Source organism: Gymnodraco acuticeps, unplaced genomic scaffold (genome assembly GCF_902827175.1).
Source record: "Gymnodraco acuticeps unplaced genomic scaffold, fGymAcu1.1, whole genome shotgun sequence".
In the NCBI taxonomy this organism is placed as follows: Eukaryota; Metazoa; Chordata; class Actinopteri; order Perciformes; family Bathydraconidae; genus Gymnodraco; species Gymnodraco acuticeps.
The window spans coordinates 308,564-327,613 of NW_022992062.1; the positions used below are offsets into that span (position 1 = coordinate 308,564).

A 19,050-nucleotide genomic window follows, 5' to 3' on the forward strand; every position below is an offset into this window, starting at 1 on the left:
CTGGCCACACTCGCATTGCAGGTGTGTCTTACTGCGCGGCTGCCGGCGGGAAAACTGTGGAGGAATGGAGGGAGGAGATGAAAAGACTCAAAAGGGACCCAGAGGGGGGGGAATGATGGCTCTTTTTTCTTTAATTGTCTTTTGTCTTTATTTATTTAAATCTATTTTTAAAATAAAACTCTGAACTGAACTTTGTGTGGAAACTTTATTTAGAATTCATTACACAACGTCTGATATTTGACTGCAACACGGGTCAATAAAACACAACATGGTGCATAAATAAGCACAGTAGAGATGATGAGATGATACACACACATATATGTATATATATATATGTATGTATGTAGTATATATATATATGTTGCCACTCAATTATGATGCATGTTAGATTTGATATATATATCAAATATAACATGCATCATAATACAGCTCTGTAGAACAAACCTTTCTTTAATCAAATCAGTTTTATTTATTCAGATGTTATCTCACTGCACTTTACAGATACTCTTTGTAGTTTATCATCATTTACCAAAACCCCCTGTCTGAGAGGGGAGCTCTTCCTCATCTCTGCCACAGCTGGGGATCGAACGGCCGACCTTCTGCTCCGCGGAGAGGGCCCACTTTCCTCTCCTTGCCCCCCTCCTTTCACAGAGAAGAATGGGCAGTATCCTCCACCGGGTGGATTCAATCGTTCGCCAATGGGAGGCGGATAAAGGTCCAAATCAGAGAATCAAACTTTTGGCGTCCAATCAGTGAGGCGGATTTCTTTCCAAATTCTCTCCTCCGTCCGCCATTGTTTCGACCTGGCATTCTACTGAGTGACTTCAATCAAGCGACACTGTGAGTAAAATGTGCATTAATTATTAGCAAATACACGTGTAAACACTGTTACAAAGACACTTCTATGTCCGACATTAGTCATACTGAGTTAGCCGTGGTGTTTGTACGGTATCCATACTTTGTGAACCGCTGATGAACTGCTGTGTGTGTTCACCTTTAGCTAGCGGCTAGTGGGACGCTACGGAGCCCAGCTATCCGCCCTCTGAAGCTTTTAGAGCCAACAGGGGGAGGAGAATGTCCCGCTAACGCTGTGTGTGTGTGTGTGTGTGTGTGTGTGTGTGTGTGTGTGTGTGTGTGTGTGTGTGTGTGTGTGTGTGGTGTGTGTGTGTGTGTGTGTGTGTGTGTGTGTGTGTGTGTGTGTGTGTGTGTGTGTGTGTGTGTGGTGTGTGTGTGTGTGTGTGTGTGTGTGTGTGTGTGTGTGTGGTGTGTGTGTGTGTGTGTGTGTGTGTGTGTGTGTGTGTGTGTGTGTGTGTGTGTGTGTGTGTGTGTGTGGGTGTGTGTGTGTGTGTGTGTGTGTGTGTGTGTGTGTGTGTGTGTGTGTGTGTGTGTGTGTGTGTGTGTGTGTGTGTGTGTGTGTGTGTGTGTGTGTGTGTGTGTGTGTGTGTGACATTAGCGGGACGCTACGGAGCTCAGGTATCCGCCCTCTGAAGCTCTTAGGGCCGACAGGGGGAGGACAATACAACGCTGTGTGTATTTATCGCTAAGCTAGCTGGACGCTACGGTTCAGGTATCCTTGCTCTGAGGCATTTATGGTGGACAGGTTGAGGAGGATGTACCGCTCCTGTGTGTGTGTACTAACGGAGCTCCGATGAGAGGGCTCTGATTATAGTTTTAATCCTCTGTCAAACTGCATGTTTTCTGCTATATTTGACGAGAGATAAAATGATTTTCTGCCACAGGAGTTTGACAGAGAATAACTGAAAAAGTACACAGTAAAATAACTTCATAGTAGCCTACTTGTGGTAGAAGTCCAACTAGTACTGACTCCAACAGTAAAGTACTTCATTGTATTTGTGGTAGTGGTCTAACTGAGTCCAACTCTGTGTAGATGGAACATCCAGTATTTCGGAGGGCCCCTAACGGGACTCTCCTCTTAAAGGCCACGGCCGAAGCCAGCACCCTCGCCCCCCGGCGAGCAGCCGGCCAAGCCCTGTACAGGGCAAAGAAGCCCGAGGAGGTGGACGCGGAGGCCTGGGCCCACGTCTCCTCCGAGGGTGGCTCCACCGCCAACGCCACCCTCGTCCTGAGCCGGTGGAAGGTCCAGTTCGGCCAGTACCAGGGAAAGATCTTCCACTGGCTCCTGGAGAACGACGTGGGCTACGCCATTAATCTGGTTGCCTCCCACCAGAAGGAGCGAGAGAGGACAGGGTCTCAGTCCCCGCTGATGGCCAACAAGGTGGAGTACTTCAGTCTGATTCACAATACCATTAAAAGAGTGACAACAGTTTTAACCTTATTTGTGAATTTACAGGACGCCTTCACCCGCTACTCCTCAGCGTACCCTGACTTTCTGGAGGCAGTCAGGTTCCACCGGGCGTTTGAGGAGGCGCGGGCCTGTCCCTCCTGCCTGGTCAGGAGGGACAGGCCCTTGTTGGCTTCGGGGACTTTAAATTTGAGACCCTGGACAGCCTGTACGAGTCTGTGGACCCCAAAAAAATCCGGTATGTCGTAATATCTATATATATATATATATATACATGTGGATTCTTATTCGGTTGATAAGAATCACGTGACAAATTGTCTGATTTTTGTAGATTTGTCAACTACCTCCGGAGGAAGATTCCCACACCCGGCTCGCAGATGGAGAACGCCATCTGCTACCAAGAGCCGAGACAGACAGAGACCTGCTGCTGTTGCTGCTGCTGCATCCACCACCACCAGCACAGTCTCTGTCTCTGGAACAGAGAGCGAGGACTGCATCAAAGTACGTGTGTTATTTTAAAGCTGTCTGAGTTTGACGTACCTGGATGACCTTTCTGAAGACACGTTGGTGTTTTTCATGCTGTGCATTCTAGATGTTGTTCTGTCTCATAGGCCTCTTGGTTCAGCGCTTGCGGCCTTCGTGTCCGGGCGGCGTTCTCTGTCTGCCGTGGAACTGCAGGCAAAGATCAAGAAGCTGGTGGTCCCTAAGCCTGCATTTCCAGGCAAGTCCAGCCTGAATGAAATGCACAGTTTAACCCTATTCGTATTTCTCATGTTCACTGTATATTTTCTTCTCACTCACGTTGCGATTACAGCCTCCCTCAGATCAGCTCTTCCCTCCAAGCCATCGGAGGAGCCTTCGGATGACGAGCTGATCAGGGCGGTAGTTGACATGGAGGAGTGTAAGTAAAAACTCAAGTAGCATTCATGCAACATGTTGTTGATAACTGAAAGTTTGACTTCCTTTTTGACCCTTCTCCCTTTATTTTGCTCTATAAATATGCCCGTACTCAGAAGGATATGACCTGGCAGGTCTGTTTGCTTTAATGAAAAACTATCCGCCTGTTGCAAGTCTCAAATCACCAAGCTTCACGCCGACCAATCGCCTGTCAGATCCTCACTAACGAGTGCTTGTAGAGTAAGCTCATCATCCTCTCCCTCGTAAACCTGCGTAACCCCTCCAACCGCTCGCTGCCTGCATCGCTCCCTCAACAAGTCTAATCTGGTGCCGTTGTTTTGTCTCGTCGTCACTTTCTCTCTTTAAACAACCTTCTGTGCTCCACTAGGTTTTAGTTTTCTGTGGCTCAATATTAACGCAACACACATCTAATTCTTTCATGTTAATGAAACATTTGTGTGTCTTTTTTATACCTCTGGGCTGTGGGAAACAGTATTTCAATCTTTCTGTGTGTACAAACATATTTTGAGATTGACATAAAGTTGACTTTGATTTCTCTTTAAGCCTCAGATGTACAGGCCCCTCTCCCGCTCCATCCACCTCCCGCCACCCCCTCCTCCGCACCACAGAAGGGGGCTGGTGTCTCTGCTGTGCTGGGCGAGCCCACGGACGAGGAGCTGCTGGAGGCCACGCAGGAACAGGACCACGCCCTGCGACCTCCAGCAGTAGTCCAGCCTGCACTAGCTCCCTCCTCGCTACCGCAGCCACGGCTTCCCCCGGAGCTGCTCCCGGACAGGAGGAGTTGCCGGGGCCAGCCTTCCTCCCTCCTCTGCCACGTGAGGTAAGACTGTCTGTCAAAGCAAACGCTGCTTATCTGCTGCCCTGGAGCGATGTCCTCAGATATAAGTGCCCTTTACGTTGCTCTGGTTCTCTCTCCAGCTGCTGCCCGTGTCCTGGCGGGCAGCTCTCACTGTGGAGCAGCAGCAGTGGATCGGTCGGGTGCTGTTCACCAGGGACCAGTGGGGGAGGCCGAGCCTCATCCCAGACTTGAATCTGTGGTGGAACCCCCCCCGAATCCCGGCCGATCTACCACCAGCCTCCCGCGTCCCCCGACCCCTTCTTTGCATGTCGGCTGTTTCTCTGGATGCCACACCGGATCTGGCGTCTGCAGCTGACATGCCCCCAGCCTTCATGCACCGGGTCCATGGTGAAGGCTGGGCTGTACAGGACCATCCGGAGGGTCCTGGACATCGACGGCTGGTATCTCATGGCCACCGAGTACCTGGAGTGCCTTCGATGCAAGAAGAAGGTCGGCGGGTGGTCACAGGGCATCATCAGGCAGCTGGCCCCCACCTACAGCCGCCAGTTCCCAGCAGTACTTACGTACAAGTCAGAGGAATTGACAACATACCGTATATATATATATATAAATGTGATGAAGGGAGCTGTATATAATGCTTGTTTTGTGTTTCTGCAGGCTGTCCTGTGACCATAGGGTGGTTACCCAGCTGAAGTCCCGCACTCTGGGCAACAGTGCCACTCAGTTGTGTAACACCCTGCGGGAGCAGCACTCAGACGCCTGGATGCGGAGAGCGATCCAGTACCTCGGCGTGTGCGAGCAGTTCCTGGCCTTGTGCAGCGTGAGGGGGCAGTTTCCACCACCGCCCACAATGCCCACTCTGCCCTCACCCATCTGGCTGCTGACGGTCTACGGCTACGACATAATGACGCGGCTGGATGAGTACAAGGCCAGGATCACGTCCACCTTCGGATCCATCCTGAAGATGGATTCCACCAAGAAGGTCAGTATAGTTTGGCACAATTTCATTTTTTTTCTTACAGCCGCCGTGTGTTTATGCGGTCACCTTTGAAATATCTCTCTCTCTCTGTCCAGGTGACGAAGAAGCTCGCCGGTATCGCTTCCGACACGGCCGCCTGGGTTACCAACGTTGGTAACGAGTACGGGCAGGTCCTCATCAGCGTCCCCACCTGCTCCGAGGGCGCAGAGGGCCTGTCCAGTATGGCGGCCGGACTGATGAGGCGGTACCGACTCGCCGAGGTACCACCCCGCCAGCTGATCTACGTGGATCGGGACTGCTGCAACAGAGACGGCGTGTCAAAGACAGCTGCCTTGTTTCAGGTCTGGCCTGTCAATACTAGTACTGATAATCATAGTAGAATTATAGCAATATTATTTATCTTACACAAAATGACTATTGACCAAAGACACACTAGATGTTGTTCAAGATAATTACAACATCATAAAAACAGAAAAAGAAAAATTGTACTTCAATAATCAGACAGACTTTTGTTTCCTTATCACAGGAGTGGGGACAGCTTGTGGTGAGACTGGACATCTGGCACCTGATGCGACGTTTCGCAGCAGGTGTCACCACAGAGAGCCACGAGCTGTACCCCGCCTTCATGAGGCAGCTGTCTCTGTGCATCTTCGAGGTGGACTCCGGAGATGCCCGCCGTCTCACTGAAGCCAAGCGGTCCCAGCTGGAGGGGAAGCACGGGATGGTCGGCCTGACCGACGCCGAGGTGATCCAGAAGATCACCAGGGAGGAGTGGAGGCTCCACTGCCGTCGTCGGACGCGTGGGGCGGAAGAGACGGCGCTCCTGATCCAGGAGCTCCTCTAAACCTTCGGCGGTACGGCAGGACGCGACAACCTGGACATCCCGTTGCTCGACCCTCTCCGCATCCAGGACATATGGAGTACGCAGAGGCCCCACCTCAGCTGCATCCAGGACCCACCTGGCGTGCAGCTGTACAGGCAGACCGGCAGGCTGACAAAGGGCGGAGTCATCCTGCCGGTGTATCGCTACGCGAGGGGCTCCACGTCTTTGGAGTCCTTCCACCGGTTCATCCCAGGTACAGCTTGTGATAAAGTCTATCATGAATTCACATTTCACGCAAATGTCAATTCATTTCTGATCTGATACCTGCTTCCTCAGGAACGCAGGCGAGTGCCAAGCACTTCCAGGCGTTCCTGGTCCATGGACTGGTGAGGTGGAATGAGGACCGCGCAGCGGCAGCTTCGGGAGAGGTGGAGCCTCTGCACTCCTACAGTGGCCACCTCAAGCACGCCCTTAACCAGAAGAGCCAAAGGGTGCTTGGCCGTCAGCTGGTTAAGGACTTCACCAAGCCTGCCGAGTACACAGGTGAGTGATGTGAAAACCCTATTCACTTTATTCAGACATCATAACTGTGAGGAAAAGGAGCATTTTGCAAATCCTTTGCTTCCTGTCTTTTTTCCGCGTGACAGGGGAGCTCATCGGGGTGGAGTTCCTGTACAGGCAGACAGGCAAAGTGCTTGAGGACGTCAGCTTGGACCCCGACATTCCGGACGAGGCTGTTTCCATCCAGTCGCTGGAGGAGGTGGACGAGGGTATCGAGGAAGACGTGGAGGACCCGACCGTCTTCCAGCCAGATATCCCCTCCACCAGCACAGCAGCCCGGTCGGGTGATCCGGCTGACGCACCCAGGTCTGAGCCATCCGGCCCGGCCGCCCCTCACCAACCTGACCCTCCCGAGGCCCCTGAGGCTCCTGCTCAGCAGTCCTCCTCAGACTCTGAGGTAAGTTCACTAACACACTGCTACTACTGATAATGATAACAATAATAATTATATGTATTCAAGACTCCACAGCAGCACTTCTCTCCTCCTCCCTCCTTCCTTTTCTCCTCAGGAGGAGATGCAGGGTCCTGATGGCCAGCCAGGATACCAGCATGTCCTGAAGCTGGCCAAGGCCCTGCTGGAAGCCAGGAGCCTTCAGGGGCTTTCTGACAAGAGGGTGGACGAACTCATGGCCCTCTGGCAACGCCTGCCCGAGCCGGACAGGCGACGGGTCGTCTACCCTCCCAGACACCGGGAGAGGCAGCTGAAGGGGCGGTTCAAGACAGCGAGGGGGAAGAACACCTCCTGACCTGGGAAGGAGAGTCTCCAACGGTAAGACTCGCTTAAAATATTCCTGTTTTCTGCCCTCACTGTCCTCCCCGTGACTCAGCTGTCTTCTCGGGTTTGTCTTACAGGTTCTCTCGGCGCCAGAAAGAGAGGGGGGTGTCTGTGCTGCTGCAGGGAACTGGCGTCGTCCCTCTAGCAGCTGTGGCTGTCCAGCCTCTCCCGCCAGCGAAAGGGCTGTCCTTTGTACAGGTGGGACAAGGACAGCCCTTCCATTACAACATCCCGGAGGTGCCGGGTCCTTCAGGGGTGGGTCTTTCTGCCTCATCTGGCCACACCCCCCCTCCTCCTCCTCCTCGGACACTGCTCCCGGCTGGCCCTCTCATGGCTGCCGCCCCTCCTCCTCCTCCTCCTCCTCCTCCTCCTCTTCGGACACTGCTCCCGGCTGTCCCTCTCATGGCTGCTGCCCCTCCTCCTCCTCTTCGATTACTGCTCCCGGCTGGCCCTCTCATGGCTGCCCCTGCTGCTCAGCCTCCTCCTCTCCGTGTGCCGAAGACAATGGCCTACAGGAAGAGGAATGCGGCAGAGGCTGATGCTGCAAGGGGTGGGCCGTCGCCCTGGAGCAAAGCCCGTCAGCAGACGGGTCAGTACACCTGCAGCAAGTGTGGCCAGGCCAAGAGGATCGACACTGGCCACACTCGCATTGCAGGTGTGTCTTACTGCGCGGCTGCCGGCGGGAAAACTGTGGAGGAATGGAGGGAGGAGATGAAAAGACTCAAAAGGGACCCAGAGGGGGGGGAATGATGGCTCTTTTTTCTTTAATTGTCTTTTGTCTTTATTTATTTAAATCTATTTTAAAATAAAATTGAACTGAACTTTGTGTGGAAACTTTATTTAGAATTCATTACACAACGTCTGATATTTGACTGCAACACGGGTCAATAAAACACAACATGGTGCATAAGCACAGCAGAGATGATGAGATGATACACACACATATATATATATGTATAATAGGGGTGTAACGGTATCCGTATTCGTCCCGTACCGTCACGGTTCGGACGTCACGGTTCGGCACACGCAGTCACACGACGAATACGCCTTTTTTTTATGAGTGGGAAAAAAGTCTGTCATTCAGGGCAGTATCCACTACACTATATATAATCCAGGGGGCGGTATTGCGCCTAAAAGCTGTTTGCCAGCCGCCCTTAAACAACAAATGAAGAACAAGAAGAAACAACAACAAAACGAACAAAATACAAGAAGAAGAAAAGTTAGTATGGCGATTTCAGATAACACACAGGAGCTAGAACCCACCTGCTTCTTTTAAATCAGCTGTGTGGGAACATTTCGGGTTCCCTGTGGACTACAATAACGATGGAGTGTACGAGTGGTGGATCGGACGAGGACGGTGTGTCGCCGTTGTTCTACAGTGGTGCGGTATGCTAATGGTAACACATGCCAAACATGCTAAATCATATCAGAAGGCATCACCCAGATTTGCCAATCACCGGAGCCCGGCGAAAAGACAGCAGCAGTTCAACAGCTGATCCCCGCTGTTTTTATAAACCAATAGAAATGAAAGCCGTGAGACCAAAATAAATAACGGAAGCTTTTGGCATATGTTTTTCAACGACTTTGCGCTTTTGAAACACTTTCTTATTATTATGATGTCATATTTTCAAGACATTCTTTTTAGCTTTACAGCTTGATGAAACCTTTTTGTTTGACATCAGCCATTATAGATAATATGGCCATCTGAGTGTGTGTGGTACTGTGTATGGTTTGTTTTTAACTGTTTAATACAGTTCATTATTAAAAAAAGAGTTCTTTATTTTTAAACTGAAACTTGCACTACTGTTCAATCATAAATAACAACAAACCTGGAATTATGCATTTGGGACTTTTTTTTGCTTTTTCTTGTTGTACCGAACCGTGACCTCCAAACCGAGGTACGAACCAAACCGTGACTTCTGTGAACCGTTACACCCCTAATGTATATACACTGAACAAAAATATAAACGCAACACTTTTGTTTTTGCTCCCATTTTTCATGAGATGAACTCAAAGATCTGAAACATTTTCTATATACACAAAATAACCATTTCTCTCAAATATTGTTCAAAAATCTGCAAAAATCTGTGATAGTGAGCACTTCTCCTTTGCCGAGATAATCCATCCCACCTCACAGGTGTGGCATATCAAGATGCTGATTAGACAGCATGATTATTGCACAGGTGTGCCTTAGGCTGGCCACAATAAAAGGCCACTCTGAAACGTGCAGTTTTCCTTTATTTGGGGGGTCTGGGGGGGTCCGAAATCCAGTCAGTATCTGGTGTGAGGGGTAGGATTAGGGGTAGGGTTAGGGTTAGGGTAATGTTGTGAATTGAGTGGCCCATGGTGGTGGTGGGGTTATGGTATGGGCAGGCGTATGTTATGGATGACGAACACAGATCACTCAATTCACAACATTACCCTAACCCTACCCCTAACCCTAATCCTAACCCTAACCCTAATCCTAACCCTAATCCTACCCCTCACACCAGATACTGACTGGATTTCGGACCCCCCCAGACCCCCCCAAATAAAGGAAAACTGCACGTTTCAGAGTGGCCTTTTATTGTGGCCAGCCTAAGGCACACCTGTGCAATAATCATGCTGTCTAATCAGCATCTTGATATGCCACACCTGTGAGGTGGGATGGATTATCTCGGCAAAGGAGAAGTGCTCACTATCACAGATTTTTTCAGATTTGTGAACAATATTTGAGAGAAATGGTTATTTTGTGTATATAGAAAATGTTTTAGATCTTTGAGTTCATCTCATGAAAAATGGGAGCAAAAACAAAAGTGTTGCGTTTATATTTTTGTTCAGTGTATATATGTATGTGTATCATCTCATCATCTCCTATATGTATATATATATGTATGTATGTAGTATATATATATATGTTGCCACTCAATTATGATGCATGTTATATTTGATATATATATCAAATATAACATGCATCATAATACAGCTCTGTAGAACAAACCTTTCTTTAATCAGATCAGTTTTATTTATTCAGATGTTATCTCACTGCACTTTACAGATACTCTTTGTAGTTTATCATCATCATTGACCAAAACCCCCTGTCTGAGAGGGGAGCTCTTCCTCATCTCTGCCACAGCTGGGGATCGAACGGCCGACCTTCTGCTCCGCGGAGCAGGGCCCACTTTCCTCTCCTTGCCCCCCTCCTTTCACAGAGAAGAATGGGCAGTATCCTCCACCGGGTGGATTCAATCGTTCGCCAATGGGAGGCGGATAAAGGTCCAAATCAGAGAATCAAACTTTTGGCGTCCAATCAGTGAGGCGGATTTCTTTCCAAATTCTCTCCTCCGTCCGCCATTGTTTCGACCTGGCATTCTACTGAGTGACTTCAATCAAGCGACACTGTGAGTAAAATGTGCATTAATTATTAGCAAATACACGTGTAAACACTGTTACAAAGACACTTCTATGTCCGACATTAGTCATACTGAGTTAGCCGTGGTGTTTGTACGGTATCCATACTTTGTGAACCGCTGATGAACTGCTGTGTGTGTTTACCTTTAGCTAGCGGGACGCTACGGAGCCCAGCTATCCGCCCTCTGAAGCTTTTAGAGCCGACAGGGGGAGGACAATGTCCCGCTAACGCTGTGTGTGTGTGTTTCACATTAGCGGGACGCTACGGAGTTCCGGTATCCGCCCTCTGAAGCTTTTAGGGCCGACAGGGGGAGGAGAATACAACGCTGTGTGTATTTATCGCTAAGCTAACGGCTAAGCTAGCTGGACGCTACGTTTCAGGTATCCGTCCTCTGAGGCATTTATTGCGGACAGGTTGAGGAGGATGTCCCGCTCCTGTGTGTGTGTAACGGAGCTCAGATGAGAGGGCTCTGATTACAGTTTTAATCCTCCGTCAAACTGCATGTTTTCTGCTATATTTGATGAGAGATAAAATGATTTTCTGCCACAGGAGTTTGACAGAGAATAACTGAAAAAGTACACAGTAAAATAACCCATGGCCACTGTCGATGCAAGAAGAAGGTCGGCCGGTGGTCACAGGGGCATCATCAGGCAGCTGGCCCCCACCTACAGCTGCCAGTTCCCAGCTGTACTTATGTACAAGTGAGAGGAATTGACAACATACCGTATATATGAATGAATGTGATGAGGGAGCTGAATATAATGCTTGTTGTGTGTTTCTGCAGGCTGTCCTGTGACGGGAGCAGCACTCAGAGCCTGGATGGAGAGCGATCTAGTACCTCGGTGTGTGCGAGCAGTTCCTGGCCTTGTGCAGCGTGATGATGGGGCAGATTCGGTGTCAAAATTTCATTTTTTTTCTTACAGCCGCCGTGTGTTTATGCACTCACATTTTCAATCTCTCTCTCTCTCTCTCCAGCCGTCAGCTGGTTAAGGTCCTCATCAGCGTCCTCACCTTCTCAGAGGGCCTGTCCAGTATGGCGGCCGGACTGATGAGGCAGTACCGACTCGCCGAGGTACCACCCCCCAGCTGATCTACATGGATCGGGACTGCTGCAACAGAGACGGCGTGTCAAAGACAGCTGCCTTGTTTCAGGTCTGGCCTGTCAATACTAGTACTGATAATCATAGTAGAATTATAGCAATATTATTTATCTTACACAAAATGACTATTGACCAAAGACACACTAGGTGATAATTACAACATCATATAAACAGTATTTGAGAAAAATTGTACTCCAATAATCAGACAGACTTTTGTTTCCTTATCACAGGAGTGGGTGGACCCCGGAGATGCCCGCCGTCTCATTGAAGCCAAGCGGTCCCAGTCGTTCCTTCGCGGTCCAAGACAGCGAAGGGGATGAACACCTTCTGTCCTGGGAAGGAGAGTCTCCAACGGTAAGACTCGCTTCAAATATTCCTGTTTCCTGTACCAAATATTTGCTGCGCATTAACCCTCACTGTCCTCTCCGTGACTCAGCTATCTTCTCGGGTTTGTCTTACAGGTTCTCTCGGCGCCAGAAAGAGAGGGGGGTGTCTGTGCTGCTGCAGGGAACTGGCGTCGTCCCTGCAGTAGCTGTGGCTGTCCAGCCTCTCCCGCCAGCGAAAGGGCTGTCCTTTGTACAGGTGGGACAAGGACAGCCCTTCCATTACAACATCCCGGAGGTGCCGGGACCTTCAGGGGGGGGTCTGCCTGCCTCATCTGGCCACACCCCCCCTCCCCCTCCTCCTCCTCCTCTTCGGACACTGCTCCCGGCTGTCCCTCTCATGGCTGCTGCTGCTGCTCCTCCTCCTCCTCCTCCTCCTCCTCCTCCTCCTCCTCCTCCCTCCTCCTCCTCCTCCTCCTCCTCCTCCTCCTCCTCCTCCTCCTCCTCCTCCTCCTCCTCCTCCTCCTCCTCCTCCTCTTCGATTACTGCTCCCGGCTGGCCCTCTCATGGCTGCCCCTGCTGCTCAGCCTCCTCCTCTCCGTGTGCCGAAGACAACGGCCTACAGGAAGAGGAATGCGGCGGAGGCTGATGCTGCAAGGGGTGGGCCGTCGCCCTGGAGCAAAGCCCGTCAGCAGACGGGTCAGTACACCTGCAGCAAGTGTGGCCAGGCCAAGAGGATCGACACTGGCCACACTCGCATTGCAGGTGTGTCTTACTGCGCGGCTGCCGGCGGGAAAACTGTGGAGGAATGGAGGGAGGAGATGAAAAGACTCAAAAGGGACCCAGAGGGGGGGGAATGATGGCTCTTTTTTCTTTAATTGTCTTTTGTCTTTATTTATTTAAATCTATTTTAAAATAAAACTGAACTGAACTTTGTGTGGAAACTTTATTTAGAATTCATTACACAACCTCTGATATTTGACTGCAACACGGGTCAATAAAACACAACATGGTGCATAAATAAGCACAGTAGAGATGATGAGATGACACACACACATGTATGTGTGTATCATCTCATCATCTCCTCTATATATATATATATATATATAGATATGTTGCCACTCAATTATGATGCATGTTATATTTGATATATATATCAAATATAACATGCATCATAATACAGCTCTGTAGAACAAACCTTTCTTTAATCAGATCAGTTTTATTTATTCAGATGTTATCTCACAGCACTTTACAGATACTCTTTGTAGTTTATCATCATCATTGACCAAAACCCCCTGTTTTAGAGTCATCAGTGTCAGGCAGTGCTGGCTGAGAGGGGAGCTCTTCCTCATCTCTGCCACAGCTAGGGATCGAACGGCCGACCTTCTGCTCCGCGGAGCAGGGCCCACTTTCCTCTCCTTGCCCCCCTCCTTTCACAGAGAAGAATGGGCAGTATCCTCTGAGGCGGCGAGGATAATCGGGCCTGCTCAGTCTCACTTAGTCTCACTTAGAGTCCCGCCCCTCACGTTCATTTCTATGGCATTCTCGTTTACATCTTCTGTCCACCCATTGGTCGTCTCACTTAGTTCTAGTACTCTGATTGGATGACGTCTCATTCAGCGGGGATTGTCTTCACTGTAAATGAACAGCCATCAAAACTGACCGGCTTTTGAAAAGGTAACATAAACTCTGCTATTACTCTTATCAAGACAGTCCGTTATAATGTAGTATAACAGATGAATGCCAATGTGTTGTCTTGTAACGTTCGCGCATATTAGCATTGGTAACAAGTTGCCGCTAAGCCAGAAACACACCGGAGCTTTCCGGCCGTTTAAATCCGTAAATACTTGTCATTTAATGCTTATTACTATGCGCTAACGTTTACGAAGTTAACATGTATATGCACCATTCGTGATTAAAAGCTGCCGCTCCGCCATTTACAGTGTTAACAGTAGAACTACGGCAACAACATGCATTTCTCCTGCACTTTGCTAGGTGCAAAACACGTTATGCTTTTTTACTTTGCACTAACGTAAATGTTCATGAAGTTAATGCTCACAGATGTGGACGGAGGGTTAACGGTCATAGACACTTGGCTATTTAATGAAGTACTGTAATAACTTGAAATGTAATTCGTATTTACTATGCGGTAGTGTACTAAAGTCAACATGTATATTAAGGCTACCATGGTTCTGCAATAAGTATCATTCATTTAACGTCAGAGCTCTGAGGTTAATGTTGAGCTGATGGAAAAGTGTTGGCATTATCTTTCAAATCAGAACCAGCTCCCGCTCCGCTGTGTGTTTCCCTGGATGCTGCACAGCGGAGCGGGACACCCTCCTCACCCTGTCAGCCCTAAATGCATCAGAGGGCGGGGGACCCCTGAGCTCCGTAACGTCCCGCTAAATAGCACTTTAGACCCTGTGCAGCATCCAGATTTCTAAACCTCTCAGGTCTGTATTCACTGTGATCAGATGCTGCTCTGTTTACATGCAGATGACTCCTGTTGGATGAAGTCCTGCTAATAACAGAAATGTGAGATGCAAACAGAAGAAGTCATGAAGGCACAGAGCTCAGAGGAGGTGTCTCTCCTCCACCAGTTCAAAGCATAACCCACTACTCGAAGTGAAACTAGTGAACTAAATGTTGAAGTGTTATAATGAAAGGCAGAGGAGTGAAGAGGAGCAGAGTGCAGAGGAGTGAAGAGCAGGCTCTGCAGCCGCAGTACCACTGGGGGCCATGGGGGCGCTGTTTCACCCAAAATCATCCCAAATCATATCAAATCTTTAAAAAATCATATTAAATCACAGAAAAGAGCTACGGGAAGGAAACAATAAGGAACGCTTCACGAATTTGCGTGTCATCCTTGCGCAGGGGCCATGCTAATCTTCTCTGTATCGTTCCAATTTTAGTATATGTGCTACCGAAGTAACACAATATAACTAAGAATCTGGGGAGTATATATACCTCTCTGACCTGGGAGCAGCCTCTGCTCTGGTGCCAGGACATGTAGAGGCTCAAGAGGAGGAAAACCCTGCTTTCAAAGGCTCTATATGTGCAGAATTACATGTGTTAATGTGTGATTGTGACCCCTCAGGAACTCAAGTGACCCCCTAGGACTTAAAGTGACCCCCCAGGACCGGCAGACCCACTTCAGGTTCTGATGAGGAACCGCTAGGGCATGTGGGTAAAGCATGCAAAGAGCCGAGCCGATACGTCACACGGGCCAGGATTGGTCGACTGGAGACGAGAGGACAAAAGATCTGGCCGCTCCTCCCCCTCTGGCATTCCTCCCAGACGCCCTTTGACCCCCCCTCAGGACCCAGAGAGGGAGAGGGAAGAGGGGGAGACAAAGAGAGGGACACCGGGTAGGGGGGGGGGAAACCCAACTCCAAAAACCCTCCCCCTACCACGTCATACGCCTTTGTGTGTTTGCGTAAAGGTTTCCCTTCCCTTTGTGACTCGAAGTGCCGCTCTGCACCAAATACTGGGGACAGGAAGTTATAATAACCCTCCCCGACTAAAAGCTGTACTAATGGACCATGTGCAACACTGTCTGTCCAGGAACCGCAGATTTCAAGAGGTTTACTGAAAAGGAAACGCCTCTAAATACAGTTCCTGTTTCTTCCGGAGAGGAGGGGGCTTTGTTTGTCCCTCAGCGGAAAGAAGGAGCTTCATTCAGCTGAGAGACTGCAGGCGGAGGTCATGGAGGAGGAGGGTCAGGTCAGGCACACTTGCTGCACTCGTCTTCTGGTCCTCATCAGATCCTCAGAGTCTCAGCTCCAGGAGAGACAGTGCAGTCAGACAGACGCTGTGAGAAGGAATCAGCCTGCAGACAGAAGAGGAAACGACACATGCTGCAGGACAGGCTTTACAAGACAAAGAAAATACCTCATCGTTTACTTTCCACGTGCAAAAGGGAGTAGTGGGGATGTTTTAAGAAAGCGACATTTGTCTTTGAAATAATTTGTCAATTCTAATCTCTGTTTTGTTGTTTTGAAATTGGAGGCTGAATGTTATCTATCACACGCTGAGACTGTTCTGCTCGTTATAAGTGAACCAACACTGGGAAGCATCCCAACATGCGTTTGAACTACAACGCAGTGCACGGCCTCAAAAGTTAACTTATAAGTTAGCAAAATCAATCAAAAGTAAGTCAATTATTCTTGATAGTTGAATATACTTTAAGAAACAAACCGCCTTCATCTCAGCTCTCCAGAGGCTTTACTTTATTTAGTGTGTTCAGCTCATTCCTTCAAACAGAAGCCTCAGATTATAATAAGGGGAAATGTTCAGGGAACATTTCCCCTTATTATGCAGATAAGTTATTGGGCTTTTTTTTAATAAAATAAGATTTGTTAGAACATGTTTTAATTGACTGAATTTATTTGAAAAGTGGTCTTATCAACACGTGAATACTACTGTGTAATATCTGTTTACATTTATATCTAAGAAGTACAATATAAGACAAGCACAGGTTTCATGTCACTATCACTGATTATACTTTTAGAATCTGCTCCCCTCTGATTTAGATATACGGATGTATTTCGTTTCTATTGTAAATACATGCTGCTAATAATCATGTGTATTATATTTGTATCTTTTCAAACATTTCTAACTCGTACTTGCTGAAATAAAGTCTCAACACAAGCAGAGCAGTGCCGTTCCACAGTCTGACCAGCAGGTGGCAGGCTGTGCCCACGAGAGGGAATAATGGAAAACACCGTAGAAACACTTTAGAAACGTCACAAGTCAGTAATACTTTATATCGATATGCATTATTGTAAAGTTGATCAGTAATAAAACGTGCAGCTAAAGCCGAATTCAATTAAAATATGTCACATTGAAATGTGTTTTATTTTTCTGTTAAGTGTTCTTAACTCCGCGCGAATTGGGATTGTGTGTGTCAAGATCTGAGTACTTCTACTTTTACTCAAGTACAAGACCTGAGTACTTCTACTTTTACTCAAGTACAAGACCTGAGTACTTCTACTTTTACTCCAGTACAAGACCTGAGTACTTCTACTTTTACTCCAGTACAATATCTGAGTACTTCTACTTTTACTCCAGTACAAGACCTGAGTACTTCTACTTTTACTCCAGTACAAGACCTGAGTACTTCTACTTTTACTCCAGTACAATATCTGAGTACTCTACTCCAGTACAAGACCTGAGTACTTCTACTTGTACACAAGTACAAGATCTGAGTACTTCTACTTTTACTCAAGTAGCCTACAAGACCTGAGTACTTCTAGTTTTACTCGAGTACAAGACCTGAGTACTTCTCCTATATGAGAACACTTCATCAGGTCCTGTTCAATGGATCTCTTCTCCATTAAAGTGAACCTGCTCTACCTGGTGCACGCGCACTGCATCAGGTGGTTATCGATCCTAAACCACATGTCATTATTCAGTCAGTTATTGATTTATCGCGTTTCACTCACCCAGTTGTTGGAGAAGATCTCCTGTCTCACATAAAGCGGTCATTAATGTCGGAGCATCTCTCAGCCTTCAGCTCCTCGCGACATTACAGTAGATCTCTGCACGCGCTGCGGAAGTTTTGCACTTTGCATTAAACGGTAGAATCCTCCCCCTCTCTCCTCTCTGAAGTCTTTGAGCTGGTTTATCCCATCTTTTAATTTAGAGTTGCTGTTTCAGCGGTAATTTAGTGAAACTCAAAACTCAAAATCTCCATGACTGCACGTCGCTAGCGTTGATGATGTCATATGGTGTGATTTCATTGGTCAGAAGGTTCCCGTGACATGACCCTGACCTATCACAGGGGGGCAGGTCCCGGATAAAGGCCTCATCTGATTGGTCAATTCCTCTAAATTGTTTTAACAAGTGAGACATTTGAGACAAGTCAGAATGTTTAGCCTTTGCAGACCATTTACATACACAAAAAACGATATAAGAATAATATATTAAACTATATAAATACTCTATACGTATACTAAAGAAAAGACAAGCCCAGAACCCGCAGAACCCTTTGATCAGGTCCAGCTTCAGGTAGATCCTGCAGAACGAGAACAGAACCCCGAGCCCGCAGAACCAGATCAGCAGCCAGAGAACCCTCGCGCTGGGAGTACAGGGGGTCCAGCCTGCACAATAGGTTCAAGGTTCTTTATTTTGTCATACGAACATACAGTGGCGTTTTTATATGTACAAAAGTGTTGGGGCACAAAAAACGTAGATGTCTATATATAAGCTTGTGCAGTGACGTGCAGTGAGGTTCATGGCTGGCGAGGCACTGGCACTGACTCTTCAGGTTTACAACTATTATATTTTGACCTCAATCAAAAAATTATATTATTTTCAAAAGCTTTTTTTGTCTGATGCTTCGATTAATTGTAAACACACAGTTCAACAAAAGGATCCCCAAAAAATGTAATTTTATCATTTAAATATTGAATTGTTCTCTCTTAGTAAGATCCCTTTTTTTTCTCCCAAGCACTGAAATCTATTCAACAAAAAATCGTGCTGTAATATACACTTTTCAGCATACTATATTAATAAAAGTGAAGTACAGTGCATATATCCCTTATATCCCTTCACAGAACTAAAGTATGGTTTTAAAAAAGGTTTAATGAGATGATGGAATCAAAGCTGAACTATATAAAAAGGCACACATGCTGAAAACCCAACCCCAGCAGGGGGGTCTGGGGGGATTCTTCCCCAGGAGATTTTTAGAAATACTAACATAAACTATGCCTTCTGGTACTCAGAGACGAAAATAAATAAATCTATTACTACCCGACATATTAATAATATTTTATGCCATTGTTTGTTTTTCACTTTGTTCTGACAGCTTGCTGAGGAGATAGTCTGTGTGACTTACTTTAAATTGTGGGCAAGGGTAGATGGCTCCCATTGTTCTGTGACCTGTCAATCATCAAACCGGGGGTCATATTTCATTATGTGTTCATTGTTATCTGAAGTTGTACCCATGGATGTATAAAGAATAGTTGTACCGCTAAGTTATTCTCCGTGGGGACTTCCGGCAACAATCTTGATTCTGATTGGCCAGAAGACTCGAAAAAACATCAGCAAAGATATTTTATTGAGAAGATGATCACTACGTGACAGAAGTTTTCAAAACCGTTTATGGTCCCCGGTAC

General features: G+C 47.7%; 2 protein-coding genes, 1 long non-coding RNA gene and 1 other non-coding gene across 5 annotated transcripts; 3 read left to right on the forward strand and 1 right to left on the reverse strand.

The window, feature by feature from the left end:
• Positions 1-664: 664 nt before the first annotated feature.
• On the forward strand, positions 665-4,005 carry LOC117537079. The gene is made up of 7 exons (XM_034202253.1): positions 665-840; positions 1,889-2,236; positions 2,312-2,501; positions 2,595-2,768; positions 2,856-2,984; positions 3,078-3,164; positions 3,725-4,005. Exons 2-7 carry the CDS (start codon positions 1,889-1,891, stop codon positions 4,003-4,005), a joined length of 1,209 nt encoding a protein of 402 aa, XP_034058144.1. The 5' UTR covers positions 665-840.
• Positions 3,078-5,808, forward strand: LOC117537082. 2 transcript variants are annotated; one of them, XM_034202256.1, is made up of 7 exons: positions 3,078-3,164; positions 3,277-3,294; positions 3,725-4,001; positions 4,100-4,549; positions 4,638-4,962; positions 5,055-5,300; positions 5,486-5,808. In XM_034202256.1, exons 4-7 carry the CDS (start codon positions 4,305-4,307, stop codon positions 5,801-5,803), a joined length of 1,134 nt encoding a protein of 377 aa, XP_034058147.1. In that variant the 5' UTR covers positions 3,078-3,164; positions 3,277-3,294; positions 3,725-4,001; positions 4,100-4,304; the 3' UTR covers positions 5,804-5,808. The 2 variants fall into 2 exon arrangements, with proteins under 2 accessions (XP_034058147.1, XP_034058148.1); XM_034202257.1 differs by lacking the exon at positions 3,078-3,164 and having other exon boundaries at positions 3,739-4,001.
• A 4,815-nt stretch (positions 5,809-10,623) lies between these two features.
• On the forward strand, positions 10,624-12,251 carry LOC117537084. Its single transcript, XR_004567670.1, has 4 exons — positions 10,624-11,210; positions 11,294-11,661; positions 11,840-11,963; positions 12,071-12,251. It is a non-coding gene; the product is annotated as an uncharacterized LOC117537084 (long non-coding RNA).
• Positions 12,252-14,761: 2,510 nt separating this feature from the next.
• LOC117537090 lies at positions 14,762-14,867 on the reverse strand. Its single transcript, XR_004567674.1, has one exon. It is a non-coding gene; the product is annotated as a U6 spliceosomal RNA (small nuclear RNA).
• Between the last annotated feature and the right edge of the window lie 4,183 nt (positions 14,868-19,050).

Coding starts and splice junctions, on each gene's coding strand:
- LOC117537079 (XM_034202253.1), top strand. CDS start 1,889: ATGGAACATCCAGTATTTCGGAGGGCCCCTAACGGGACTCTCCTCTTA. Junction 2,502..2,594: donor GTGGACCCCAAAAAAATCCG/GTATGTCGTAAT, acceptor TGATTTTTGTAG/ATTTGTCAACTACCTCCGGA. Junction 2,769..2,855: donor CGAGGACTGCATCAAAGTAC/GTGTGTTATTTT, acceptor TGTGCATTCTAG/ATGTTGTTCTGTCTCATAGG.
- LOC117537082 (XM_034202256.1), top strand. CDS start 4,305: ATGCCACACCGGATCTGGCGTCTGCAGCTGACATGCCCCCAGCCTTCA. Junction 4,550..4,637: donor CCAGCAGTACTTACGTACAA/GTCAGAGGAATT, acceptor GTGTTTCTGCAG/GCTGTCCTGTGACCATAGGG. Junction 5,301..5,485: donor AGACAGCTGCCTTGTTTCAG/GTCTGGCCTGTC, acceptor TCCTTATCACAG/GAGTGGGGACAGCTTGTGGT.